The following is a 27,674-nucleotide window of genomic DNA, read 5'->3' as shown; positions in this document are numbered from 1 at the left end:
TTTTTAAATGCATATTTGTGTTGGTGTAACAGAGTTACTAGATGGCTGTGTGTGTGTGTGTGTGTGTATGTGCATGTGTTAATGAGCTAGTGTCTGCAGAGAGTGAGTGGATGTGTCTGACAGACTGTGTATGTCTGGGTGTAGTTTTGTATCCAAATCACAGGCTGCAATTCAATGACTGTGCTCCTGAGTGTACATTCATGTTACTGTGTATCTGACAGAGTCGACCAGTTGGGTGTGTGTGAATATATGAAATAGTGTGTGTGTGTGTGTACACAGTATCAATGCATGTGTCTGCCTGAGTGTGTTAGAGTATGTTTACCTGGAAGCACTGTACATGCACACAAGTAAATGAGAATGGACCGTTGTGATCATGTGTGTACATGCATATCAGCATGTGTGTTACAGTCAGTAGTTAGGTATATGTGTGTGAATGAGTGACTGAGTGGGTAGAAAGTGTAATTTCATATGACTTAATAATTGTTTGATGGTATGGTATATATGTGTGCCTGCAATTCTGTATCCATCTGACTGAGAGCAAGTGAATGACTCTGCTTATGTGTTGGTGCAATAGCGGTACTGAATGACTTTTTTAGTGTGTGACAGAGTGAGTGACTGTGTTCAGTAAGTTAGTGCATCTGTTTGGCAAAGTGAATCTGTTTTGAATGCCTGGTTGCATGTTTGTATCTCCTTTCTGAACCTGAAAACGTCATTTGAGAATGTATGCAGCTACATGTGTGTATCACACTTGCATGTGTGATTCTGTTTGTGGCTGTGAGTAAGTGTGTATACAGAGTGTAATTCCATATGTCTGCATAACCCTGTGAGAATCTATATGTCTCACTGCACTTCTACATGGTGATTCTTGATTTAAATTTCATCACTGTGGTGGCATGAGCAGGTGTATATCTCATTGTGTGTGTGTTAAAGTCTGCTTGTGCATGCATGTATATAAATAAAACAGTATACAGAGTTCTGTTTGTGTGTTTTTCTCAGAGTATAAATGTATGTGTGAGTGTGTATTTTGATGATTAAGTGAATATTGGTGTGTAGGAAACAGCTTTTAATCATTATTAAATCAGTATTTTTCCAACCACTTTTTCCAACCACTCTATTCTTCATCCTCTTCTCTAGACGTTTCTTCTTGTTGCAACTGAAGTAAACATTTATGATAGTTTGAAATTACTAAACTATTTATCTATGAATGTGATATATATGCAACACAGGAAAAGAAATTTCAAGAACACCCCTCATTCTTACAATCTTCATATATTTAATGGATCTTTAGAGCTGTGAAAAACACATGGAAAACAGTTTTATAACCACAAATGTCATATACATTTCTTTAACATGTAACAGTTCTTTATACTTCATTACTTCGCTTGGTACAGTATGATGAACTATTATTTGCCTAGATATTTTTGAAGAAATGTCAGGATACATATATACCTGAATGAAGTATGTCACACAGACATGTTACGTGGAAGAGTTGTAAAGTACCCCTACCTGCCATTATGGTTGTGAGAAAGGAGTATTTAGTATAAGCATTCTTTAGCTAGAAAGTTGCTTATAGAATAGAATACATGTTCAACTATATAATGTGTGTTACTAGGGGCTTCTCCTCTAAATATAGACTTTTGCCTTAAAGGAAACACTGAATGTTTATATCTAAAAGGAAGAGTAGATGGTTTAACACGGACATTTTCATTCTGATTTTTCAGTAGCCAGTTACTGTATCTAGAAGACAATTGCCCTACCAGTACACACATTCTGTGATCCAAGATTAAGTGTTCAGGGACAACTTCCTTCACGTAAAATACTTATGCAGATGAGATTGAACCTATTAAGAAGTATTCTGTCTACTACTGAATAGATGTGGTCACATATACTTCTGTTTCTAAATACAGGTATATACACTTAGGTGCCGATTCCGATCCGTTAAAAATAATTTCCGTACGACTCGAATCCGTATTTTTTTCCGTACGAATCGTACAAGTCACGTCCGACACGTGAAGTACGATTCGTACGGGAAAAACTACGTACGGATCGGCCAGCTCCGTGCGAATCGTAGCGGGAAAAGTTGTACGAGACGTACCCGGACACTTTTCCGTACGATTCGTAAAATGACAGTCCAAGCGTGCAAGTATGATCCGGACTGGCTATCCGATTTACGAATCGTACGGAAAACAGCCCGTACACGGGGAATGACTCTACCCGCTACCTTACCCCCACCCCCCCATACGCACTGGGGGTACAGTGCGTACATACGGGGGTGGGAGTACGGTGCATACATACGGGGGGTGGGGGTACGGTGCGTACATACGGGGGGTGGGAGTACGGTGCGTACATACGGGGGTGGGGGTACGGTGCGTACATACAGGGGGTGTGGGAGTACGGTGCGTCCATACGGGGGGTGGTGGGGGGGCCTGTACGACCCGTACCCCTGGGGAATCAGCTTTTACGGCTGTTTTTGGCTCCCATAAAAAAACAGCCGTACGGAGTGCCATAGGGACGGATCGTACTTGCTGGGCCGTAAAACGCTGCTTACATCCGTACGGACGGCGCGTACAGGCTGTTCCGGAGATGATTTGTACGTTTTTTTTACCCGTACGGTCTTTTGTACGATTCGTACGGAAATCGGCTTTCTGTACGAATCGTACTTCCTGGGTTGTACGGACAGTTTACCAGGTATGAGTCGTACAGAGAAAACGCTCCGTACGACGATTCGTAGGGCCTTTTTACCGGATCGGAATCGGCACCATAATGTTTGACCAACTATAAGTAGAAGTAAATGATGTACAGCTGCCTTATTGTTTCTAAAGATTACTTAGTGATATAGTTAAAGAAAAAAAAGTACACCTACTAGTAGATGATATGTGCAGTCAAAGATTTAGGGCCCGATTCACAAAGGTAAACTGAGATGAAAGTCTAACTTTACGACTCGGTATTCACAAAGGGCATTTACGAGTACTAAAGTTAGACTTTTGTCCCAATTAAACTTATGTTTTGGTCCTAAGTTAAACTGAGACCACAATTGAGACAAAAGTCTAACTTTACTACTCGTAAATGCCCTTTGTGAATACCTAAACTCCTAAAGTTAGACTTTCATTTCAGTTTACGGGCCCGATTCACAGAACTAACTTAAGACAAAATCCTAAACTTACTACCATTTTCGTATTCACAGAAGGCACTTACTCATTTTGGTATTCACAGAAGGCACTTACTCATTTCGGTTTTCACAGAAGTTAGGAGTCCTAACTTTAAGACTCCTAAATGCCTTCTGTGAATACCGAAAGTCTTAAAATTAGGATTTTTCTCAGTTTAGGAGTCCTAAAGTTAGGACTCCTAACTTTACTACTACTAAACTGAGAAAAATCCTAATTTTAAGGCTTTCGGTATTCACAGAAGGCATTTAGGAGTCCTAAAGTTAGGAGTCCTAACTTTACTACTACTAAATTGAGAACAATTCTAATTTTAAGATTTTCGACATTCACAGAAGGCATTTATGTATGTATGTGTCTTGTAAAGCGCACTGCTGCCCTGAGGCGTCGTGGCGCTGTAGACCGCTGGGGAACCCGTCCTGGCTATCCCTGTGAGATGGTCCCTCCTGGGTATCTCCAAGGTGAAACCAGGCATCCCCGGCGAATGTGGGGGGCCGTTGTGGAGATAAGGCAAGCTAATGCCCAGAGTTGCCGAGTGTGTTCCTGGTTAGAGTAGGTACCGAGGCGAGAATTATCGAGTCCGTTTTTGACCCTGGTCCACGACCCTGCCGCGTCGGGAATTGAACCCTGGTCCCTGGCCGATTCTCTGCTTGCGGATCTGCCGCCTCTAACCAGTGAGCCACACCTCTCCATTTAGGAGTCCTAACTATACTACTACTAAACTGAGAAAAATCCTAATTTTAAGGCTTTTGGTATTCACAGAATGCATTTACGAGTCCTAAAGTTAGGAGTCCTAACTTTACTACTACTAAATTGTGAAAAATCCTAATTTTAAGATTTTTGGTATTCACAGAGGGCATTTAGGAGTCCTAAAGTTAGGAGTCCTAACTATACTACTACTAAACTGAGAAAAATCCTAATTTTAAGACTTTCGGTATTCACAGAAGGCATTTAGGAGTCCTAAAGTTAGGACTCCTAACTTCTGTGAATACCGGAATGAGTAAGTGCCTTCTGTGAATACCAAAATGAGTAAGTGCCTTCTGTGAATACCAAAATGGTAGTAAGTTTAGGATTTTGTCTTAAGTTAGTTCTGTGAATCCGGCCCAAGCTTTGTGAGTCGGGCCCTTAATATCTCAACCTCTGCTTTGTAATATTTCATAATATACATAATGGAAGACTGAGCTGTTTACAGAGTAGTATGGACATTTCCAAGATTTACCGTAGATAACACTGTACATAGCATCTTTTGAGAGACATTAATAGATTATTTGAAAACGTGTATATTTAACAAATAATATAGCAAACATTTTCAAAGTAGATGTAGGAAAAAACATTGCAATTTAAACTTCCATCAAATTGAATTTTTTTAAGTTCTCAGGCAGTGATCTCAAAATAAGTGGATCCTCAACTTCAATACAAGAATCCAAATATGCAGAACACTGGCAATATTTCAAAGAAATGTATGTCATCCTTGAACTATAGGGGGAAATCATATTGATTTTGAAAACAATCCATGAAATTTGTGCATGCCAGTGTGTAATTTTTAAAGAAATAAAATTGCACACCATTACCAATCACATTCCATTTTCACACTCTTTTTCTTAACAGTGTATGTTACTAAAAATAAGACTACAACAGATCAAAAAGTCTTCTGAAGGATGCAAGGCCTAAAGTAGCCGCCACCCTGTGTAGGCCTCATGACAACTTATATCTAGAAGATACCCACTACGCTTTGAAAAAAACTTCCCTATTACAGTAATTAGTATTTCTTCTAGAACGAGGGTTGAAGGAAAATTAGATATAAGTTTGTCAATTTCCAAGGTATGCTGGCTTTAGATGTAAGTGTCATTGCACACTGTCCATCCAGATTCACATTTCAAATAGATCATGCAGTGACCTGACCTAGTACTGTCTCCCTGATGCAAAATGATGGCAACTGTAGTGTATGTTTTGCCTCTTAGAGACATTTTGCCTGCTTTGAAATTTCAATTTTAATATTTGTGCCATCTACTCTACACCTTTGTAGCAATAAAATGACATATCGATTGCAGTTGTTAACATTCAGCGTTGACAATAGTTGTGCTCTGGACATACATTATTTTGCACAGCTTTTTGTATTAAATTCTGAAATGGTACAGTTTTGCAATCTGAGATGGTTACATACACAAATCGCTTTGACTGGATGTAAGTACTTGTAATATATTGACATTTATCACATTCGTGTTGCCATGAGTAGCTTATTCCAAATATTTCATTTAATGGTAGATATTCATTTTCTAGAATGTCTAACATCTCTATTAGAAGTTCTTGTGCATCCGCTTAAGTATTGAGAGTAAATTGTATGACACCAGTGCATGTGTCAACACAATTGCATATACTTGTTGTGGAGTGACAAACATCTTTTTGGGATCGTACACTCGTTAGTAAAGTTAAGAGTCATCTACACAATGTCTATTCTTTGTTTTCCTCAATTCTTTCTAGCAATGGTGGTAGCACAAAAAGGACATTAAGTACTACATTGCAATGACAGTCTCCTACAGATACAGTGGAGAACTGATGTGCAATCATTTGTGCTACATTTTCAATTTTCATTTTTTTCAATACCTTTGATTTAAAACCATCCTGTTTCGGTTGATGTCTTTCCTCACTGAGATTACAGAGTTTGTGTTTGATGATACAGATGGGTCGTTTTTCAAAGATTGGGTATTGACCCAGATGAGAAGCATGCAGACTTCTCAATCGATTGTATTCCTTGACACATGAGTTGTCTGAATTTACTTTGCTCTCAGCAAAATCTACAAGGTACAGTCCAGATAGTGCACTAACAAATGACAGTGCAACAAAAGACATTACCTTTCTGAATGCTTTTTGACCTCCATTTCTAAGTGCAACATCTAGACTTAATCCTTGGGATTTATGAATAGTTACTGCATACGCCAAACAAACAGGAAACTGTTTTCTGCATACACACAAATCTTTCACCAAGTGAAACCTAGCACTACACCTACCTAATTGTTTTGGTTCATATATAAGGTAATATTGTATGGCAATGTACTCAAACTTACTTTTATTAGAATATGTGGTGAAGTCTAATGGGAAACGGCCTTTGCAATGTAGGCCGAGCCACACGTGTCATTTCCCTGCAAGCGGAACCACGCTTGCTTTAACCACACATATGCCTTAACCACGCATTTGCGTGAATAAGGCAGTGCATGGTCTAGATGCTGGGATGGGTTGGCACAGGAAGAGGAAGGATCAGGAGAGGTAGGTGAGGCTGGGTTTTTGGGGGTTGGGAATAGTTTTTAGGGCTCAGGGTTGGGGGGTAATTTTTAGGGCTCAGGGGGGATTTGAGTTTTTAGAGCTTGGAGAAGTTGAGGTAGTTTTCAGGGATGGAGTCAGGGTTGTTTTTAGGTATTGTGGGGAAGGTAGTTTTCAGGGCTCAGGGAGGGGCTTTGTGGTAGTTTTTAGGGCTCGCGGGTTGGGGTAGTTTTTAGGGTTCAGGGGAGGTTGGGAAGTTTTTAGGGCTGAGGGGGGTCGGGATAGTTTTTAGGGCTGAGGGGGGTCAGGGTAGTTTTTAGGGCTCAGGGGAGGATAGTTTTTAGAGCTCAGGGCTGCTGGGGTGTGTTCTTTATCACACATAACCCTTTACCAGTCATGCCTTTACTACAACATTGCGTGGTAAAGACATGCGCGGTAAAGGAATGCGTTATTCAGACGCATTCGTTGTTCAGGCAGCGTTGTAGAGGCACGCGTGGTTTAGCCATGCATGCCTCTGTCATACACCCAAGTCTAACACGTCCCATAGCACCATTGACTAAACCCCGATTCAACATTCAAATTTTGGCGCAGAGCCTACAGTTTTTACAGATGGTTAGATTTTTCTCTAAACCTGCTGTTCGAGAAACTGATTTCTCTAGTGTAAGCGCTGATTAACACAGTTGTAAATTTTATCCTTCATGTGCCATCTTTACATTTGCACTGCAAGAAAATAATGTCCTTATTTACTAATGTCAGCATTTCAGCATTAAACTCTGCACAATTATCCAAGGTTTGCATGAGAAATACAATTTGTATGTTTTTTGAAGATGTTCCATCACAGCTGCTGAAGACTTGTGGTTTGGAAGAGTTAATTTTGTTTTCTTTGAGAGTTTTCCTATTCGTATGTCTTTCAAAATTTCTCTATACGCCACATCTGCTGAATGTCTCATACTCTGAGTGAGCTCTCTGTATTGGAAATTCAACCAAATGTTTACACTTCCAATACTGCCTAATGATTTTTAGTTTGCTCATGGAGCAGTTGTTTAGGTCGAGCCTAGCAGCCTGTGTGCATGCACTGCTCGCTCTGCGAGACTGCTGTAGTAGAGTATGGGAGAGAAGCCGCACCCACTCTCCTCCCATATTTTTCATTGGCTTGTGTCATTGTCTTTCGTAAATGCTGCCTTCAGGTTTGTTAATAGGCTTGTTAGTCCCTCCTTAGTATGGCCTTGTCTTCATTTGTATCCTCCCATGGCGACAGCTGTTACACGGGCCCTGTCATTTACTCGGTAAGCACTATTTACTTTATTGAGGTTCTCTTACTGCAGGCCGGACATGCGCTGTTTCAGCTGAAACCACTTGTGTTTTTTTAAGCAGCACGACTGCCCCCTTAAAACGGACGCCCGCTGTCAATCACTTTAACCCGGCATTATCTCGTGTCTGATTCAAGCCCCCAAGTAAAATGGATTTGGCAAATTAAGTCATGTGAATTTCACCTAGCACATAATCCTGTGCTAATGGGCTAAAGCTGACAACAGCACATCTGTGTTACATGTCATTTGTACTAAAGCCTTTTGACAGGTTGTTTTCAAAAGCTTGTTTTATTAACAACAACACCACCACCAATACCACCACGACCAATACCACCACCATCAATACCACCACCTCCACCAATACCACCACCAATACCACCACCACCGTCAATACCACCACCACCACCGATATCACCACCATCAATACCACCACCAATACCACCATCACAAATACCAATACCACCACCACCAATACCACCACCGCCACCAATACTACCACCACCAATACCATCATCTCCACTACCACCAATACCACCACCACCAACACCGCCACCAAAAACAACACCATCAATATCACCATCACCAATACCACCACCAATACTACCACCACCAAACCACCATCACCACCACTACCACCACCAATACCACCACCACCAATACCACCACCACCAATGCCACCAATACCACCACCACCACCACCAATACCACTACCACCACCAAAACCACTACCAACAGCACCACCAATACCACCACCACCAATACCACCAATAGCAATACCACCAATAGCAATACCACCAATCCCACCATCACCAGTAATCCCTCCATCACCACCGATTCCACCACCAATACCACCACCACCAATACCACCACTGATACCACCACCAATACTACCACCACCAATACCCACCACCAATACCACCACCAATACCAGTACCACCACCATCAATACCAATTCCACAACCAATACCAATATTACCAATACCAATACCACTACCACCAATACCAATAATGCCACCACCAATACCATCACCACTAATACCAGTACTATCACCACCAAAACCCCCACCAAGACCCCCACCACCAATGCCACCACCACCACCAATACCACCACCCCCACCAATACCACCACCACCAATACCACCACCACCAATACCACCACCACCGATACCAATACCACCACCTCAGTGCCTCTCACTCACTAGTAATAGCAGGGGCACTGTATGAGGCCGGAGTTGCAGCCAAGACCATCCCTCCTTCCCTCCATGCCTGCCATAAAGCACAGTGTTTTTTATTAGGCTAAAGATAGCAATGACATTACACAATGCCACACTGCACACTCGAAAAACGCGGGCCCGTTGTGAGCATTCTTTACCTATTCAAGTAGAGTGTTGGGAATGGTAGAGAGACTAGTCCCTTGTTCTTTTGCGGTTTAGTGTTTTCTTCCTAACACCTCTCATGGCTACATCAAGGCGTAACTAATGCAATTAAGTACAGTTCCTGGTCCAAACAACATACTTATGTAATTGGACGATTTTGTTAAAAGGTTTTATTAAATGTGTCCAGTGGAGAAAGCGCAATGTATTCTTGTAGGAATGGGTCATAAATAGGCAGACCAACACAAGAGGCTATGTTGGCAAGCCTGAGTTGTTCCCAATTGATGAAAGCGTAATTCCTCGTTGGGCTGTGTTTGAGGGAGTTTGGTTAACCTCAACAGGTGAGCACTGGAACAGAATAGGGGGCTTACTCTTATCCCAGTGTCTCATTGACTACAGGGTCATCTGGTCTGAAGTCACATCTCCATTGAGCTTTCATATGGTGACTAGTGTTCATATACAGATTACTATGAGAGGGTGTGCCAAGGAATATTCTCATTCAGACCTGTTTCATAGGTTTTTGGGCGGTCCACCCATCGTTGCTCTGTTTTGTAAAGAATCTGTTCGGCATTGTGATTTTTTGATTTCTAGTGTCTCGAGGACTACCCAGTTCAGTTAATCGATGGTGTGATTAACCCCTTCCCTTCTCATGACGGAACCGTTCCGTCATGAGCCACGGTTGTCGTGTGCTCATGACGGAACGGTTCCGTCATGACAATCCTGCCGGCGGCCGCTCCGCCTGCGCGGCGCTGTTTCCCCGCCTGTGCGGGGCGACAACGCAAATGGGCGGAGTCATGACGGAACCGTTCCGTCATGAGCACAGCTCAACTGTGGCTCATGACGGAGCGGCTCCGTCATGAGCACAGGCCCGCCGCGCTGCCCCCCTGCCCCCCCCAGCGCTGCAGCGGAATGTCCGCAGCAGCGAAGGGGTTAAAGTAGAGGAAGTGATTACTCATCTTTGTTGTCACTCTTTTGCACTTGATGTTGCTCCTGTGTTCACAAATCCATTGTTTGATCTTACGACAGGTCATCCCTATGTATTTTAGGTTGCCTGGACAAGTAATCATATAGATCACATGTGTGGTATTTCAATTGGTGTTATGTAGCATATTCCATTGAAGATCTGATATAAGTTGTAGAACCTTTGTTATTTTGGTTAGCTTGAACACAGAGCAAGATCCACATGAATAGTGACCAATTATGGGCGCCATGATCCAGGAGTCGTTTCCATCCTGGGTTTCGGTGTGATTGGTCTTGTGTGCACAAGGATATCTTTGATGTTCCTGGTCCTTCTGTTGGAGAATCTGGGTTTAGGCCAGTTCAAGGAACCTGAAGTGAGAATTCTCCAATTCTTGTTTACGATTTTTTCCACCACGTTCGATGCTGTGCTGTAGGTCGATACACAAGTGAGAACATCTTCAGCTGTTTCTTTTGCCATAGTCTCAAGTAGGCTTTCCCTGGGTTGATGCCTCACTCTTTTGTGGCATTTGTGTATTGTCCTAGGAGGATAATTTCTGGTTTCCAGTTCATGACATAGGTCCTTTGCCTGTGTTTTGTAGTCTTCTAGTTTACCACATTTCCGCCTAATGTGTAGGAATTGGCTATATAGCAAATTATCTCGCAAAGGTTGTGGGTGAAAACTGTTATATGAGAGCAGACTGTTCTTAGATGTTGGTTTGTAGAACGTCTTTGTGTTGCTGGTGTTATTCTCTATGTAAATTGTAATGTCCAGAAAATCCAGTTTTTGATTGTCTGCTGTGTATGTGAATTTTAGGAAGTCATCCCTAGTGTTAATCCAATCATGGAAATCTGGCAGGCTGTCTGGGGTGTCATTCCAAATCATGATCACATCGTCTATGTAACGCTTCCAGAAAAGTATTTTTGAGTTATATGGGTTATTGTCATTGAAAATGTGGGTACTCTCAAAATTTCTCAAATCCAACCCTCCTACACTGGGGGCGAATATACTGCACATTGAAGTTCCGTGACATTGTAAATACAATGTCCTGTTGTATTCAAAAAAGATTTCGGTGAGGGCCAGTCGTCAACATTCTAAAATGACATGTCTTTGTGTGCTGTGTTCCCATTGCTGTGAGAATAATATATCCTCACTTGTTTCAAGGGTCTTCTGTTGTGGTAGGCTTGTGTATAAGCTTTCCACATCAAGTCCTACCAGGCACATAGTCTCATCATAGAAGGTCTGTCCTCACAGTTGGTTCAGTAAATCTTGGATGTCTTTCAGGTACGTGGGGGTCCTTTGGACCAAGGGTCTTAGGAAAAGGTCAGCAAATTGAGAGAGGGGCTCTAGTACTGAGCCAATACCTGAGACTATTGGGCGTCCTGATGGTGGTGTTTTGTTTTTGTGCGTCTTAGGTAGTGAGTAAAAATATGGTACTCTGGGCGATTTGGTCTTTAGAAACTCTGCTTCATTCTTGGAGATCCAACGGTTCATCTCCACCTCATCCACCATAAGCTCTATGGTATGCTTTAGTCTCCTTGTTGGACCCGTGGTTATTATTCTGTAAAACCTCTTATCAGATAAGAGGTCCATACATTGTTTGTCGTAACCCTCTTTGGTAAGTAGGACTATGCTTCCTCCTTTGTCCGACAGTTTGATAATCAGGTCCTCGTGTTGGTGGAGTTTTTCCAGGGCTTGGTGTTCCTGCTTTGTAATGTTTACGAAGGGTTTCTTTGTGCTCTATTTTACATTTTCTTCTTCCTTGAGAATAGCCTGTTCAAAGGCTTATATCTCAAACGGAATTGAGTGGTTGGGGGGACAGAAGTTAGATTTTTTCCGTAAATTAGTGTCACTCTCAGCAGTGTTATCTTCCTTACCCCCAAAGAAAGCTTTTAGTTTGATTTTCCAGCAGAATTCGGCCAATTCGCATTGTAACTTGAAAAGATCTAGTGGTGGGGTGGATACAAAACCCAAGCCTTTATTCAGGACATTTTCTTGGTCTTCCGTCAAGGTCCAGTCTGTCAGGTTCACTATGAGTGAGTTTTTGTGCTGGGTCCCAGTGTCTCTTTGGACATGCTGCGCTTGGCGCTCAAGTTCTGTCCAGGTAACTTCTTTTCTTCTTCCTCTGCAGGTGTTCTGGCTTCTCCCCAAAAAAAGGCAGCCTCTGTGTTTAATGCGATCCCATCATAGGTCCCATCGGTGGTGGACCTTGCATGTATGGGTTCATCCATCCATGAACGTTTGGTACAAAGGGTTGATATAGTGGTAGGGGGTGATCGCTGAATTGTGGTGTGCGCCACGAGTTCGGCCAACGGCGTTGTTGACTTCCCTTCTGACCTCTATTTCGCCCTGGGTATGGTGTGTCATCACCACTCCAATCAGAGTTAGAATTTCCCCCAGAAGACTCATTGTCACTTGCTTGTTCCGGTGCGGTGTAGTCTTCTTTAGTATATGGGTGCATCCTCTCTAGAGAAAATCGCGAGAGGTCTTTTCCCAATTTTTGTATTATTCTGTGTAATATATTCTCTGGTTTCATTCATCTCTCAATTGATTTCTTCTAGGCTCTTCTTATAGACGGAAATGTGCACAGTAGTTTTGAGTTTGGCTTCGCTAAATTGTATCTTTATTGTTAGGGCTTCTGAAAGTCTGGCGGCTGTTTTTATGATTACGACTAAATAGTCCCTTGTGCACTTTAACGAAATGGGCGACCAGTCTTTGCCAAATGTGATGTCTTGTAGGAAGATCCGTTGGACCCACAGACCTTTAGGGGCCGCACTGGCGCAAAGGTATTCGGTCATTATCAGGCCATGTATGGCTGTCCTTACTTGCTCTTTCTTTGTTTCTGTGAGTTCGTTTCATTCATTTGTTTGCGCTAAAGTTAGTGTGAGCTCATTCTCTTGCAACAAAGAGGGTCCCAATAGAATCGCGTTGATCTTGGCATCTATATAACTGAGTCCTTGGTTTTCTGCAGTTTTGTATTAGTAAGTTGTTAGGTGAGTGTTTCTCTTTCGATTCAGCCGTTCCGATGATGGAGGCGTTGGGACATCCACTACTGGAAATGTTCTCACAGGGACGTCAATATGTCATTTATGAGAAGCTCCCGAAGCTGTGCGCTGCTTCAATGTTATTTAATCAGAGGAAGGAGTGAGAAACTGAGATCCATTTGGCTTCCTTGCGAGGATATACAACCAGAGGATAATGGATCACTTGTACCTGTATTACATCCAGGATCTGGTATGTTGACTGTCTTAAAAAACCCTCAATCACACACAGGAATGGTGGAGCGGTATATCTTGATTTTCCGCTTCTCAAGTCACATGTAAGCATCATCATTGGGTCTTTTATTATAAATATGCTTTCCTCCACCCGGAGGCAGACCAACTGGTCATAACAGTAGTGATCAGTAATGAAGTGAATGTGAGTGAAGTGAATTTAAAATTACCAACATCTCTACAACAGAGAAATTTTATTCAGTTTGACATGGGGCAAGGTTAAAATCAAAGCGGTGCATATATAGAAGTGCTACTATTCTATAGCACCTGTAAGTCCATGTGAATGGTCGACATGTTTCAGCCCTTCTATCGCCCAACTGGGTTGGGGGCTTTCTTCAGGACCAGTGCTAAACAGGTTGCTAACTGTACAACACGTGAGGGCAGGTAAGTAACTTACCCTTCTTCTCAGTTGTTACGGGTCATTCATTAAACACTTTTATTAGGAAATGTTTCCCAGTTCCTGCCTGTCCACTAACCTATAGAAGTGTAGGCTTGAACGTGGTACATGTACATTCAAAATGATCATACTGAATGCAATGATACACTGATTCAGTTATCTCCTGGCATATCTGTAGCATCTCTTCATTTAGTTGGAATACCTAGTCATCTAAGTCTACAGTTTGAATCTTAACTTGGTCCATAACATTCTGCACCTTATTCGTTGCAATGGCTGCCTCTTTATCAATAATGGGCTAGCCAAGTGGATCTTGACTATGAGATCCTGAACTCTGGCTCCCTTCTGAACTATCCTTTGCAATTACTGCTGCTACAGTGTCCTCTTATTGAATCTCATCAGTCAAAATTTTTAAATAAGTAGCAAACACTGAACATTCAATCTGGTCTGTAACTGCATTGAATGCATCTTCAGAACAGTCACAATTACCTAACAGTTGTCCTTAATGGTGCCAAGGTTTAAACAGCTGTAGGAGAGCCAAATAAAATAACTCTCTCTTATCACCACTTTGGAAGGAGAGTTTGTGGTGGTTGATGAGACTTGCTTTATTGTGTCTAAGTAAGCAAACTTTACACACAGTCACAGAGAATTTGCCAGTTTCAAAGTTTTCTTCCACATTGTTATTGTATGTGTAGAACTGAATTACTTCTTACAGGCAAAGATTATCTGTAAATGAACACTTTTTGGGTAGTAAGTATCCAGCATATTTGTTTTTACAATTTCTGTGCTATCAGAATCTGACTTTGCAAGGTATTCAGTCGCATTAAAAGACTTCAATACTCTGTACGAGTAGAAACAAGACCCAAACTAATCCAGATGATGAATTTAGATTTCCATATAAAACTACAAGAGTTTAATCTGTCACAGGTCTCATAAGACCTAACCTCTCTGTGAGAAAGCACATTTAAACTGAAGGAATACAACTTCTTTGTTAAAGACTTTTCTGCAGAAATCTCTTCCCACACCTCTTTCATTTCTGTCTTTTCAGACTTTGTAATGTAAGAGGAACATAGAGTGCAACAGCAATAAAAGTATCTGCCACAAACTCAATGTTGATATCTGCATTCCACATAGATCAAATGACAGGGTTGTAGTCGTTGACGAGTTATTAAGCCTCACTTCTCTTAATGTTGTATGTGTTCCTGTGAGATTTGCCAGTGAGTGTATGGCATTGTTGAAATACATTTGCAGAGCGCACAGCTGTGGGAGTCCAGGATATTATCACATACTATCAAAAATGTCACTGCAACCCATGGGAAATGGGTAAACAATGGCAGATATTACAGGCTTAACTGTTATGGCAGAAGTAGAAAGGATTTTGGCATCAACACCTCTTTTGAGGGAACCTGTAACACAGATACAGGAACAGCTATGAAAGAATGGGACCCAATAACTACACTTAAAAAACATAGATTAAAACAATGAACCATGTCATCATGACCACATTTTAAGAAAGGACTGGTCAATAATTTTCTGACATTGCACACTGGATTGGCTAATCCTCATAATAAAAACAGCTGCCCGACTATCGGAGGTACTCAAAACTGAAATCCACACAATAGAAATTTGACTACAATCATACCACTCTTTCTCCTACCTTAAGAAAAGAAAGACTGGAGGACCTCAATAAAAATATGACAGAATTTGAGACCTCCCTAAAACAACCAAAATTACAGAAGCTCAAAAAAGATTCTAACAGGTGCACGCATGAGTGTGTATACCCTTATATAAGAGGTGATTACTTAGGCATGCGAAGAAGCTCACATTTTGATACTGACACTGACTCCACAGATGACATGTATATGAACAGATAAGGGGGTTACAAAGGGAACGCATTTGGGTATGTATGGATAGGGAAGAAACTGGGGACCCCTTAATGGACCCCAGCTACATCTAACGCAATACATTTATGGCCCTCCTCTCTATATGCACCCTATCCATTTCAACCAATGGAACCCCCCCCACGTGGTCATTTTCCACATCCCAAATACAACCAACGGGGGCCTTTTTAAGGGGAAGTCAAGGTCACACAAGGAACAGAGGGAGAAAGAAGAATCACATCCATACCTCCGTCTGTTAAATAATGAAAGGAATAATGTATGCTAAAGAGCAGAACCCACAGAATTCCTCAAGGAAATGTTCGAGAATATGGCAGAACAGGCATTAGCGAGTGGTATATTGCAATATGTTTTCAGACACATTCCTCCTTGCCGAGATAATTAGCCTTCCTGGTACTGGCACTGGTAGGTTTTCCTGCTCTTGCTTCAATGAAGCAAAGCAGAGTTTGATATGGCAGGGCGGAAGCCATGCTTCAGTCCTGTCATAGCAAACGGCAATGTCGCTCTATGTGACTGAAATCTCAGGACTTGCTGTCTAAGACGTTAGTCGAGACTCTCATTGGGAATCTCACATTAGATGCTGCTCAATGAATTATAGTACTGACTCATCAGCATCCTCTCCAGATGTTGGTGCACCATAACATACAGCAACATGTGAATATGTGGGGCACCCCTAACTTGGTATTCATTCCTCCAAAAGTAGCATGTGACTTCACCAAGAAGAGGAATTCTTTTATTGCAGATAAAGTGAAGTATGGCTTGAAATCTATTTAAACTACCTGCAAATATTTGCTGGATCCACTGAGCATAATTCACCTGGTGTTTCAAAATGAATGGCTGGAATGTTACAGTCAGATTCTCTAAGAAAGTCATACAAATCATCCCAATCATACTCAGCACAACTTAGAGGTAAAATTAGGTAGGTGCACCTAATCTTCGCAACATGCAGCTCAGCTCACCATGCTGACGAAACCAGTACTGATTAGTTCCAAGCTGGTATGCCATGAGATTCATGAGGTTACTCTTAATATTTTCATCTTCTCCATGACCTTTTTAAAAAAAATCTCTTCCACTCATATTTTGAAAACGTGCACATGTTTTCACAATATGTGTGACAGCATATGACAACACTGACAATTCAATTTCAAAGAGAAGGTGAAACAGGGAATATTTAGTCAAAACCTGGGATTTTCCGAATACTGTTTAGTTGATCTGTACCCTGAAGCAGGTGTCTGCATTGGGCGATCATCATAATGACCTCCTTGTCCAGTTGAAAAGAGATGTGGAAAGCAGCAAGCTTCGAAGCTCTTTTCTCCACACACAAATAGGTTCACATTTGGCTTCTTTCAATTGATATCATTCTAAAGCATCACTTATTACAGCCCTAGAATAAAGTGAATGAATACGGTGGTACTCATATCTCTTCCGCTTTAGCAGTATCTACTTTTTTTAAATTACCACTCTCAGTAGACTTTGAAGTGTGCGTGCTTGGTAAAGTCACATACTTTTCGATGGCTTTTTCTTACTTTCTCTATGCTGACCAATTCTTGTCAAATCTTTTTATTTTATGTTGGTACACAATTTACTAAAACCACTAATGTTTCCTCTATTTCTCAATCAATCCCAAGAGTTTCAATGTTTTGTTTAAAATCTAGTGGTAAATACACAACGTTTCCTTTTTGTCCTTTCACTAACTCACTTTGAGGTAATTTTGCAGTTTTTTTCTCCATTCCCACTATGGATTGAACAGGGTGCAAAATGTGAATCAAAATACTTTCATACACATTTAGTTCTTTCAGTTCTGGAGGAACTGGAACATTTGCTTAGTTATTGTGAATATCTCTCGCAGGCATTTTATTATCACCAAGATTAGTCATGCAGTATTTACACACTATTTGATTTACACATAAATCAAACTGTGCATCTGCAATTAATTATAGGGCAAGTTTGTACCACTGAATAAGATCTTCCTCTTCACTTTTTGCACAAATATCTGTTTTTCTTGTTTGTGGTTTATTGTGTATATGTCGGCAACTAACACATATCTTGTTTGAAATCTCAGCAGATGTAACTTCAAATTGTCTTTTTTATTTCCTGAAATTAATCAAGTAATACCAGTACTGCTACTCTCTGAAGTCGATGGTGCAACTACTTCATGTACTTTTGTCTGACTTTCTGGTCCAAAGTAAGATATTCAGATTGCTTCATATACACTGTTAATTTCAGACACAGTACCATGTAAAAGAGCTTTATTTAAAGTATCTAAATGCAGAGCTGGACTATTGACAAAATACAACCTTCTAACTAGATTGCAAATTCATGAGTGATGGACAGATAGCAGTCGAGAATGATGGCATATAATATCACATATGTTTTTGGATAGATACGCCAATGAATGGCCTTGTAGTATAGAAATTGTTCTCACTCTTTCTGTTTTAAAGTTCCGATTTGAAACGTTGCCAAGGAGACTTTAAGCTTGTCAATTGATACTTGCCATATGTTACAGAAACTGCTGCACTGCCATATATACACTGGAGCTGGTGGGCGTAGCTATAAAATTTAATTCCTGATGACTGAATCTGCATTTCTAGGTACCTTTTTGACCTTTGGTATGGCTGTCCCTTGTTTAACCTCATAAGACAGACCATCTGTATCAACAGCAAACAAAAGGCTATTGTTTTGAAAATAGCTTTTTTCATTACAAACCTCACTACTTGAGATATGTTTCCACTCCCCATCAAAGATGCTGCAAAAGTTGCCCTAATTGATTTTGTCTGCACTTCTTTTTTAGAGAAGAGATCAATCAATCTAAAGTTTTCATTTGATTCAGGATCAGAATGAATAACTTCCTTTTGAGTGCAAAAGCCTTCTCTACAATGCTATCAACAAACTCTTTTCAACAGTTTCTACTTCCTCTACTCTTTTGCGGCTTCATTGATTTAAGAATAATATTTATGATTCTTTTGCGGAAAAACCTTTGTTTAAGCTCCTTGAATTAATTTTTCCTTGCATTAGAGTACTCACATTTCTTGTGCACAATACTCTCCATTTTACATTCTTGATTTACAAGTAATTTTAAAGCATCACACGCTTCTTTCTTCTTTACACCCTTAGTAGAAAATATCTTTTTACTAAGAAATGTTTACGTACTCCTACCAATATTATTTTTTCGGTTGCCTTCCTTCTGTATTATTTTCATTTATAAAGTCACTTCCTTTCTTGTAGTAGTCACGTTTTGTTGTCTTCTTCTTCTGCAGCTTGGTAGGCATTGTAAAAGATGTAAAATACTTACAGAGTAAGGCAGACACAATGGAAAAACATTTATGTTCAGTAAATGATAATTGTTTTAAAATTAATATATTATCAAAAGATCATAAACTAAGATAAAATACGTCTTTTTATTCACAAACTACATCTTCATAGTGTCTTTATTGTAAAGTTTATTTGACAGGCTAGGTGTACTATACTGTAACATGGATTCTCGGCACTTTATGCATAGGTTTACTTACAGAAACACCAGTATGTACAAATACCTTGCTGTACCAGTATAGGGTGTTATCCTACTATTAGGTGATTTGTCCTCTTGGTGAGAGGTCTTTTCTTGAAGAGCTTTGTTTAAAGTGACAGTTCTGTGTACAAGTGGATTCACCTAACAGTACATGGTATGTATGATTTCAGATTGGACAGTACACAGTGAGCTCTGTTCGGTGATAAGCCTGAACATTAAAAAATCTTTGACCTTTTAACACCTAATATGTTTAGTAGTGGAGTAGTCACTGAGCTGTACGTTTTGTGTAGGGGAACACTTGTATGCATAAATGTTTTACCCTGGTAGTAGGAGAACTGTGGTCTGTGGACTTGGCTTTTCATGGAGAGCTTTCGCTAAGGTTAGAGCTAATGCAAGTGGTTTCTTCTGCTAGTACATGGTGTATACATGGTCTAAAACTGCACCATAGATTGTAAGTTTTCTTCGGATAGAAATATGTATTTTAAAGGGTCTTCAACCTTTTATCATCCTAAATGTCTAGTAGGGGAGTACTGACTGATCAGTAAGCTTTGTTTAGGGGGCCAGTACTATGCAGAAATTCCTGGGCCTGCACCTGCTATCTGGCTTTTAGATGCACAGTTTTCTTTAGAGAAGGCTCTTTGTGGGGAAGTGGTTTCACCTACCCGTACATGTTGTATATGTAAAGAAATAGCAAGCTTGAATCCCACCACTGCCACCAATGTGAGAAGTTGGCCTGGTATATGCTGTCCGTATATGCTGTCTACTAGTTCTAGTGAGCACCTTGCTCCAGTCCAAACAACCCTTATTGATGATTAGGTTTAAGACAACCTTTATTGAAAGTTATCCTAGCTGTAGCTATGGAGAGCAGCCTTCAGGCTAAGTCTTGAAGGAGTGTAAAGCAGCTTGGTTTACCAGATTATAACCTCCTGAATGACTAAATGAAAGGAGAACCACACCAGGTATATATATAAAATATATGTATTTATTTCTAAACACTCTCTACTAACCTCTTTATGAGATTAGAGAGCAAGGCACACAATCATACATTATGATATTAAACTACAGTAAATAGCACAATATACAATGGGCTCCAGGGGGAGACCAAACCATATATTAAGAAAGTGGTATAAGAACCACGACTTGGCTAGACACAGTGCCTAGAGCATGTAGAATCGCTGGGAGCCCAAGGAACCACCCAAGGCAGTGACACAGAAGACCCACGGGGTACGTGTGCAGTGTGAGAACACAGCCGCAAGCCCCGTACAATTCAATAGGAAAGTTGCAGTTGGAATTTTAAAGAATAAGGACACTTTGGAGAGGACTTTGAGCAAACCCCTTCAGATTTAGTGGGTTCTAGGGCCAGCACCCACAGGAGCCCTGGAGTACTCGTGTTACCTCACCCAGGGAAACCGGGTGCTTAGGTGTCAAAAGGTGTCGGGAATCGTCATTGATCTCAATGGTGATGTGCTGCAAAGTGCTGCTGCCGTGGAAAGGAGAAGTGTCCGGGGTGATGCAAGCCTGGATTGAAGATGTGAAGAACCTGAAAGCAGTGGGGACCGAGTCTGGGTCACTTGCTAGTGACCAGGGGCATGATAGACGAATGCCCACCGATGTCAGGTGTTTCAGGTACGAAGAGGTGAAGCTTGACTTCACTGCCACGGGGACCAGGAGGCGTCGACGACAACCACAGTCCACAGGTGAGCTGTCCCATGAAGGATGTCGAGTGCTGGGGGGTCGGTGTCCGGATTGGAAACCAACAAAGCTTGGAAATGGCAACCCATGCACTGAGAGAAAATGGCTTCGGTGTGGACCAGCAAAGTCCTGTGGACTCCCCAAGCGATGGGGAGTCAGGGCACAACTGGAGCATCCGGGAAAGCCCATTGAAAGTTAAAGTACCCTTCTCAGGGACCGACAATTCGACGGACAAGGAATCGCGAAGGGACCTCGAGAGGAATCACTCAATACCATACCCAGTAATCTTCGGTGGAATCACTGCTCGGGGTCTGGACCACAAGTTGCCCAATGCACAGCCTTAGGGGTTGCCAAAAAGCATATGGTGCTGCAAATGGTCACGGTGTCCAGGGGTTCGGGTTGCACGGCTCCCACGAGGGCTTTGGATCTCGGGTTTGCTGAGAGCATGGATCCGCTGTGGGGAATCTTGGAACCCACCTCCTGCATTGCAAATATCTCAGAGTCCTTCAGGAGCTGCGTAGTTGCCAACCGGACAGTTGCATCTTTGGTGCCTGCCTTGCAAGGGAGTAACTCCTTTTCTCCAAGGGAAATTCTTCGGTCATCCAACGTCGTGTAGATAGTAGAAGTTTTGGGACTCTGTAGCAGAGTTTTGTCCAGGTAAATCTAAAGCGCTGTAGTCAGGGGTTCCTACTTTATACCCAAGGAAGGGGTGGGACAAACTCTGGGGACCCACCTATGGGAGGGTCTGGACAGAGGGGTGGCTACACCCATATCCTTTGTCCAGTTTTGCGCCAGAGCAGGGGCTGCTAGCCCCTGCATCCGGTTTGAGCTGGACTATGCACAGGGACACCAAATGTGCCCCCAGTGCAGACTTCAAAGCACTCTTGGAGTGCACCCACCCAGCCCCAATACACTAAAGCCTGTCTGTGAGGTGGTCCTATTGTCCAGGCCTCCCCTGCCGAAGTTTCGTCCAGCAGCAGGAGGGCAGACTCGTGTCTGTGGCTGGCAGCATCCATTTTGAGATGCCAGGGCTTGCAAAGCTGGTACCGGGTATTCCGGTGCTGTCATATTTCTCCCTCTAGTAGGGTGAAATCACACCTCCCACACCAGTTACTGGTATGGAGGTATGATTTCAAGGTGTTTGTCACCAAACATGGCGTGTTTCCGTGCAGCCATTCCAAAGTCAGCATTTACCGCGAGGTTATAATGTACTTAAGAGTATATGGTCTGGCTGCATCACAAACAACCTAGGAATAAAGGTTCCGAAGGCTGCAGAGGGGCTCTGCTCATGCATGGGCACCCTCTCTCATAAACCCAGCACCCTGCCTTCAGGATTGATAAGGCCTGCCATAGGGGTGACTGATAGGTTTATATGTGCAGTGAGACAGAGAGATATAGGGAACCTATATCTCAGTAAAGGGTGCATACACCACCTTACACAGGCTGCAGTAGCAGACCTGTTGTGTCATTTTACATCGCTTCCCCGGGCTGGCACAATACATGCTGCAGCCCCTGGTAGGCCTCTGGGGTACCTAAGCCCTGGGTACATAGTATTCCATATACTTGGGAATTATAAGGGTGCCCCAGAATCCAATCTAGAGTGTACCTAAAGTACATGCAATCATTTTAGAGAGGAAGCAGCTAGGCTGGGGCCCTGGATAGCAGGGGCCCCGCCAGATTAAAGTCGAAAAACAGTGAAACATCAGCAAAAAGTGGGGGTAACTATAAGAAGCAGATCCTACTCCCCTACAGTATATGCCTTTGGACTAGAGTGGTCACACTCAGCTGTGGTCTGGGAGAAACTTGATAGTGGCTTGGAACTTTTACCATCTAACGTATGTCACATGTGAATAGACAATGAGCTCTAAGCTTTGCTGAGGTGGCAAGCTGTATGTAGACGTGACTGGGCCTGGTAATAGGTGATGTGTACACTTAGGGACTGACATTTTGTGCAAATACAAGCATCATGATGAGTGTGGATTATGGGACACAGCTTTGTCTTTTGAGCCAGACAGCATGCAAAACATTGTGGCAATGACAAAGATTTTGGATTTCCTCAAGTGGACATGCTTGACAGCATTTTGGATTGCGAGAACCCAAACCGCATGATACTGAACTGTAATGGCAACGATCTGGGCAAAATTGCAGGGGTTGAAATAGAACTCCAAATGAAAGAGACATTGGTACAAATGATGGCTCTATATACTCACACTGCCTTTATATATTCAAACATATGTCAAAGGCAGAAGTGGCAGTGGTCATCTGACTTTTGTCCAAAGATTGAGAAATCTAGGAAACATGTTAATAAAACAATTTCAGCATTACTCAAACACCTTAAGACGGGCTCCGTTGTCACAATAATATCCACTTCGACATGCTAGGAGTGTTCTGAAGGAGTTCATTTCACAGCAGAAGGGAAATAGATCTTCCTTAACAACAACAAGGATTGTATCCTGTTTTATCTATAAATGTGCACACACACTATAACATAAAGGCTCCTTTTAGGGCCACCCAATTAAGAAATAAGTGTATTGTTATTATTCACACACAAACTCTAATGTATAAGTTAGATCCGCGTATCTGTCACGGAGCCTTTTACCAGGGATATAACATGATTCTAGATAAATAAATGCTCGCACTGGATCCACGGTCACCAGTAGGTAGTTATAGTTATGACTAAAGTTTCCATAGGAAAAGAGTTTTTGTTCTGCCAATAACTTTGGCACCGCTTGACGAATCTTCATGAAATTTTCAAAAAGACGCCCCCTTTTTGGTTCAGCTGCTGTATTGAAAGTTTCGGGGCGAACCATCAAGTGGGGGCTGAGAAAAAAAGGGAGTCCCTAAATGCGTTATCCTATGTTATGTCTATGGGGATATTTAATTTTTTTAACACGGCTACAGCCCGAACTGCTGAATGGAATTACACCAAATTTGGCAGAAAAATAGATGTTGGTCCAGAAAGCGTGTTTATTTTTATTTGGTGTAAATCCATTCAGTAGTTCTAGAGACATTCAAGTTTATAAAATATAGATATCTGGGAGCCCAACATCATACTGAGACCCTACTGAAATTTGATTGGCTGCCAACACTTCAACCAGGAAGTGTTGGCAATTATCTTGGGACTTAGTTGAAAGGAGTCCCGCAAAAGGTTTTTTAAAAAGAGAATATGCAGGATAGAAACACTGCTACCTCCTCCTCAGGGCTTCATTACAAGTAAATGTGGGGGAAGCCAGTATGGCCTCCCTCACTGTCCCAGGACCACCACCTCCCCGGGGTTTATAATTATATTAAGAGGGTGTATCTTGGACCGCCCCCCCAAGCCCTGGGACCACCACCTCCCCAGGGCTTTAATTAGGCATAATGCAGGGGCCATGTACTCCCCCACAGCCACAGGCTGCCACCTCCCCGGGACTTCAATTACACATAATGCGGGGGCGTGTAGCCCCCGCAGCCCTGGGGACCACCACCTCCCTGGGGCTTTAACTACACATAATGCAGGGGCCATGCACCCCCCCACAGCCACAGGCCCGCCACCTCCCCGGCACTTCAATTACGCATAATTCAGAGGGCCGTGTGGCCCCCGGAGCCCCAGGGACCACTACCTCTGTAGGGCTAAATCACACAATAGAGGAGGGCTGTGTGGCTCCCCTCTTGGAGCCAATAATGGCCCAGGGGAGGGCCACACCTCATGGCCTGCTCCAGCAATGACCCAGGTTACCCACTCCAGGACATTGCACTTTGTTATGGCTTGTTGGAAGCACCGCTCCTTCCAAGCCATAGCAAAAACTGTTCCACTTTTAGTAAACGAGAGCAGAAAATGCTCTTGCTTACTTGAAGCAGAGAACAATTGCTTTAGGACAGAGGGAGCTGGATGTTAGCAGCTCACTCTGTCCAAAAGCAATGCCGGCTCCCGCAGGACTCGGGGAGCAGGCAGGGACTGCAGGGACTAGAAAAATTGGGTGCCCTGGTAGTGAGTGTCTAAAAAGTTTCAGCACTCCATCCATCATCTCTTTGTGTTTCACTTTGTTCACCCTAATTTGGTAGGGTATGCCCAGACGTGGGTCACTTGCTCACTTTGCCACTGGATTCAAGGTAGCCTGGCTGATGAGAGGTGTTACCTCAAAAGCGGTCACATGATGCTTGTTTCTGGTCCAGGGAAGACCTGGCATGGAAGTTCAGGCTGGACTGTTCTCATGAAGAACAGGATCAAGACTGATTTGCATATGGCTGGGTCTGAACTGGGGTGGTGAATTGAGCTAAAGAACAATGATGGATTCAACCCAGATCTGTGACTGGGGGTGAGTTTCTAAAAAGTTTCAGCGCGGTCCATCATCTCTTTGTGTTTGCTTTGTTCATCCTAAGTTGGCAGGCTATTCCCAGACATGGGTCCCTTGCTCACTTTGCCACTGGTTTCAAGCTAGCCTGGCTGATGAAGGGTGTTAGCCCAAAACCGGTCCCAGGATGCTTGTTTCCAGTCCAGGGAAGATCTGGCTTGGCAGTTCGGGCGGGACTGCTCTCAAAACTGATTTGCATATGGCTGTGTCTGAACTGGGGTGGCGAATTGAGCTAAAGAACGATGATGGATTCAACCCAGATCTGTGACTGGGGGTGAGTTTCTAAAAAGTTTCAGCACGGTCCATCATCTCTTTGTGTTTGCTTTGTTCATCCTAAGTTGGCAGGCTATTCCCAGACATGGGTCCCTTGCTCACTTTGCCACTGGTTTCAAGGTAGCCTGGCTGATGAAGGCTGTTAGCCCAAAACCGGTCCCAGGATGCTTGTTTCCAGTCCAGGGAAGATCTGGCTTGGCAGTTCGGGCGGGACTGCTCTCATGAATGATTTGCATATGGCTGGGTCTGAACTGGGGTGGTGAAGTGAGCTAAAGAATGATGATAGATTCAACACAGATCTGTGGCTGGGGTGAGTGTCTGAAAAGTTTCAGCACTCCGTCCATCATCTTTTTGTGTTTACTGGGTGGGACAAGGGCTCTCAGTATTGTGGCCAGGCCCTGGGGCATGGGGACCCAGGGGCCCAAATCAGTCCAGGAGGGGGGCCACGCAGCCCCCTACCCTTGTGTTATATTTATAGTTAAAAAAAATAAAGGGCCAGCTCTGGGAGTTGGGGGCCCCGGGGCAAAACCCAGCCCGGGAGAGAGGCCGCATGACCCCCTCCTCTCATGCTGAAAAAAAGGCAATGCCCCCTTTCTCCACCACTCTGCAAGTGCGCCTCTCGGTACATTGCTGGTGGGGGGATGATATCCCCTTGCCTCCTGAGGGCCTCAGGACTCACCCACTTTGTCATCCACACAGGCAGTCACACACATCCTCACCCACCCACACAAACGCCCAGACACCCACACAGGTACTCAGACAACCAATCACTTACCCATACAACCACTCACATACCAGCACACAAACCCATACAACCACTTAGACACCAACTGACACACTGACACAGACATTCACGCAACCAGTCACTCACCCATACATTCACTGAGACACCTAATCCCTCACTTATACTGTCAGTCACGCAACCACTAAATCATTCATACAGGCACTCATACACCCACTGATTTACCAGTACACCTCGGTGTATATATATTTAACACATAAACATTTAAAAACACTCACAGTCAGTCACTTGATGATGTCATCAGTGATGTCACTGACCATGTCATGAGTGATGTAATATGTGAGGTCATAAGCAGTGTGTTGCGGGGGCGTGAGTTATAGTATGACTCAATGAACACACACACACACACACACATATATATATATTTTCATTAAAAAAACAAATGTTATAGGGACGTTATAGTTACACTTAGGTTTCACTCGTATAAAACCAGTGAAATTCAGCAGTTTAAAAAGTGTGTCTGCAAAAGTGTTTATGACCCTGTGTGTGTGTACATGACAGTGTGCATTTTAGTTTATGTTAATTAATGTACGTGTGGAAATGAATATGTGAGGGTGTATGTGTGGCTGAGTGCCCCCTCAGTTTAGATTTGTATCTATATCTGCATGTAGCTGTATGTGTCTCTCTGTGAGTTTGAGTGTCAGTGTGTAAGAGTAATTGCAGAAAGAACTGTAAGTAGAAATTTGTATTGTTCTATGTGTGAGTGTGTGTCTGTATGCCTATAGGTGTGTGTGTGACTCCCACACCCCAGTTACTGTTGGAAAATGGTACACCAGGCTCGCCACAGCAAAACTAGCTTCAACATGCTACTCGCTACACGACCCACACATGGATGAACTAGCTTGACTGCACATGTGCAACTGCAGCATGTTGCAGCAAACTGTGCTGATCGCTGATGATAACATTGCAAAACCAATAAAATCAATAAAAACATTTAAAAAAATAGGTGTGTGTGTGACTAAGTATTTGTGTGCATTTAAAGGTCTTATCCATGTTTGTGTTGGAGTCTGTATGTCAGTATAGAGGTTTGTGTATAGAGAACTATGTGACTGTGTATGTGACAACATTTCTGTGTCAATGTGTGACTATCTCTGTGTCTGTAATTTACTCCTGTGTGTCTGAGTGAGTAGGTGTGTTAGTGAGTGAGGCTGTGTGTCTTTGTGTTCGTGTTTGTAAATGTTCATCTGTGGGTGTGGTTGTTAGTTACTGTCTGCTAGTGTTGGTCTATGTGTTTCATTGCATTACTGTGTGCAAATTTCTACACCTGTATGTTTGCCCGTGTGGGGCTGTGTGTCATGGGAGATAAAGGTAACTCAGTGGGTAAAGTTAAAAAGTGTGTCTTCATAAAAATATGAGATTGTGCGGCTGTGTGTGTTAGTGTGAGTATGTCTATTGTGAGCATGAGTGTAAGTTTCTGTGTGTGAGAGTGCTTGAGTGGGTT

General features: G+C 42.6%; 1 protein-coding gene across 1 annotated transcript in view; it reads left to right on the top strand.

Moving 5' to 3' along the window:
• The first annotated feature begins 22,890 nt into the window (after positions 1-22,890).
• Positions 22,891-27,674, top strand: part of LOC146862253 (cis-aconitate decarboxylase-like) — a 112,922-nt gene continuing 108,138 nt past the window's right edge. Inside the window, exon 1 of the mRNA XM_085643066.1 lies at positions 22,891-23,007. Coding sequence (XP_085499192.1) covers positions 22,891-23,007 — 117 coding nt within the window. The remainder of the gene's footprint in view (positions 23,008-27,674) is intronic.

Source organism: Triturus cristatus, chromosome 2_2 (genome assembly GCF_964204655.1).
Source record: "Triturus cristatus chromosome 2_2, aTriCri1.1, whole genome shotgun sequence".
Classification (NCBI taxonomy): Eukaryota; Metazoa; Chordata; class Amphibia; order Caudata; family Salamandridae; genus Triturus; species Triturus cristatus.
The sequence above is the reverse complement of the archived record's forward strand: the minus strand, read 5'-3'. Positions and strand labels throughout refer to the sequence as shown.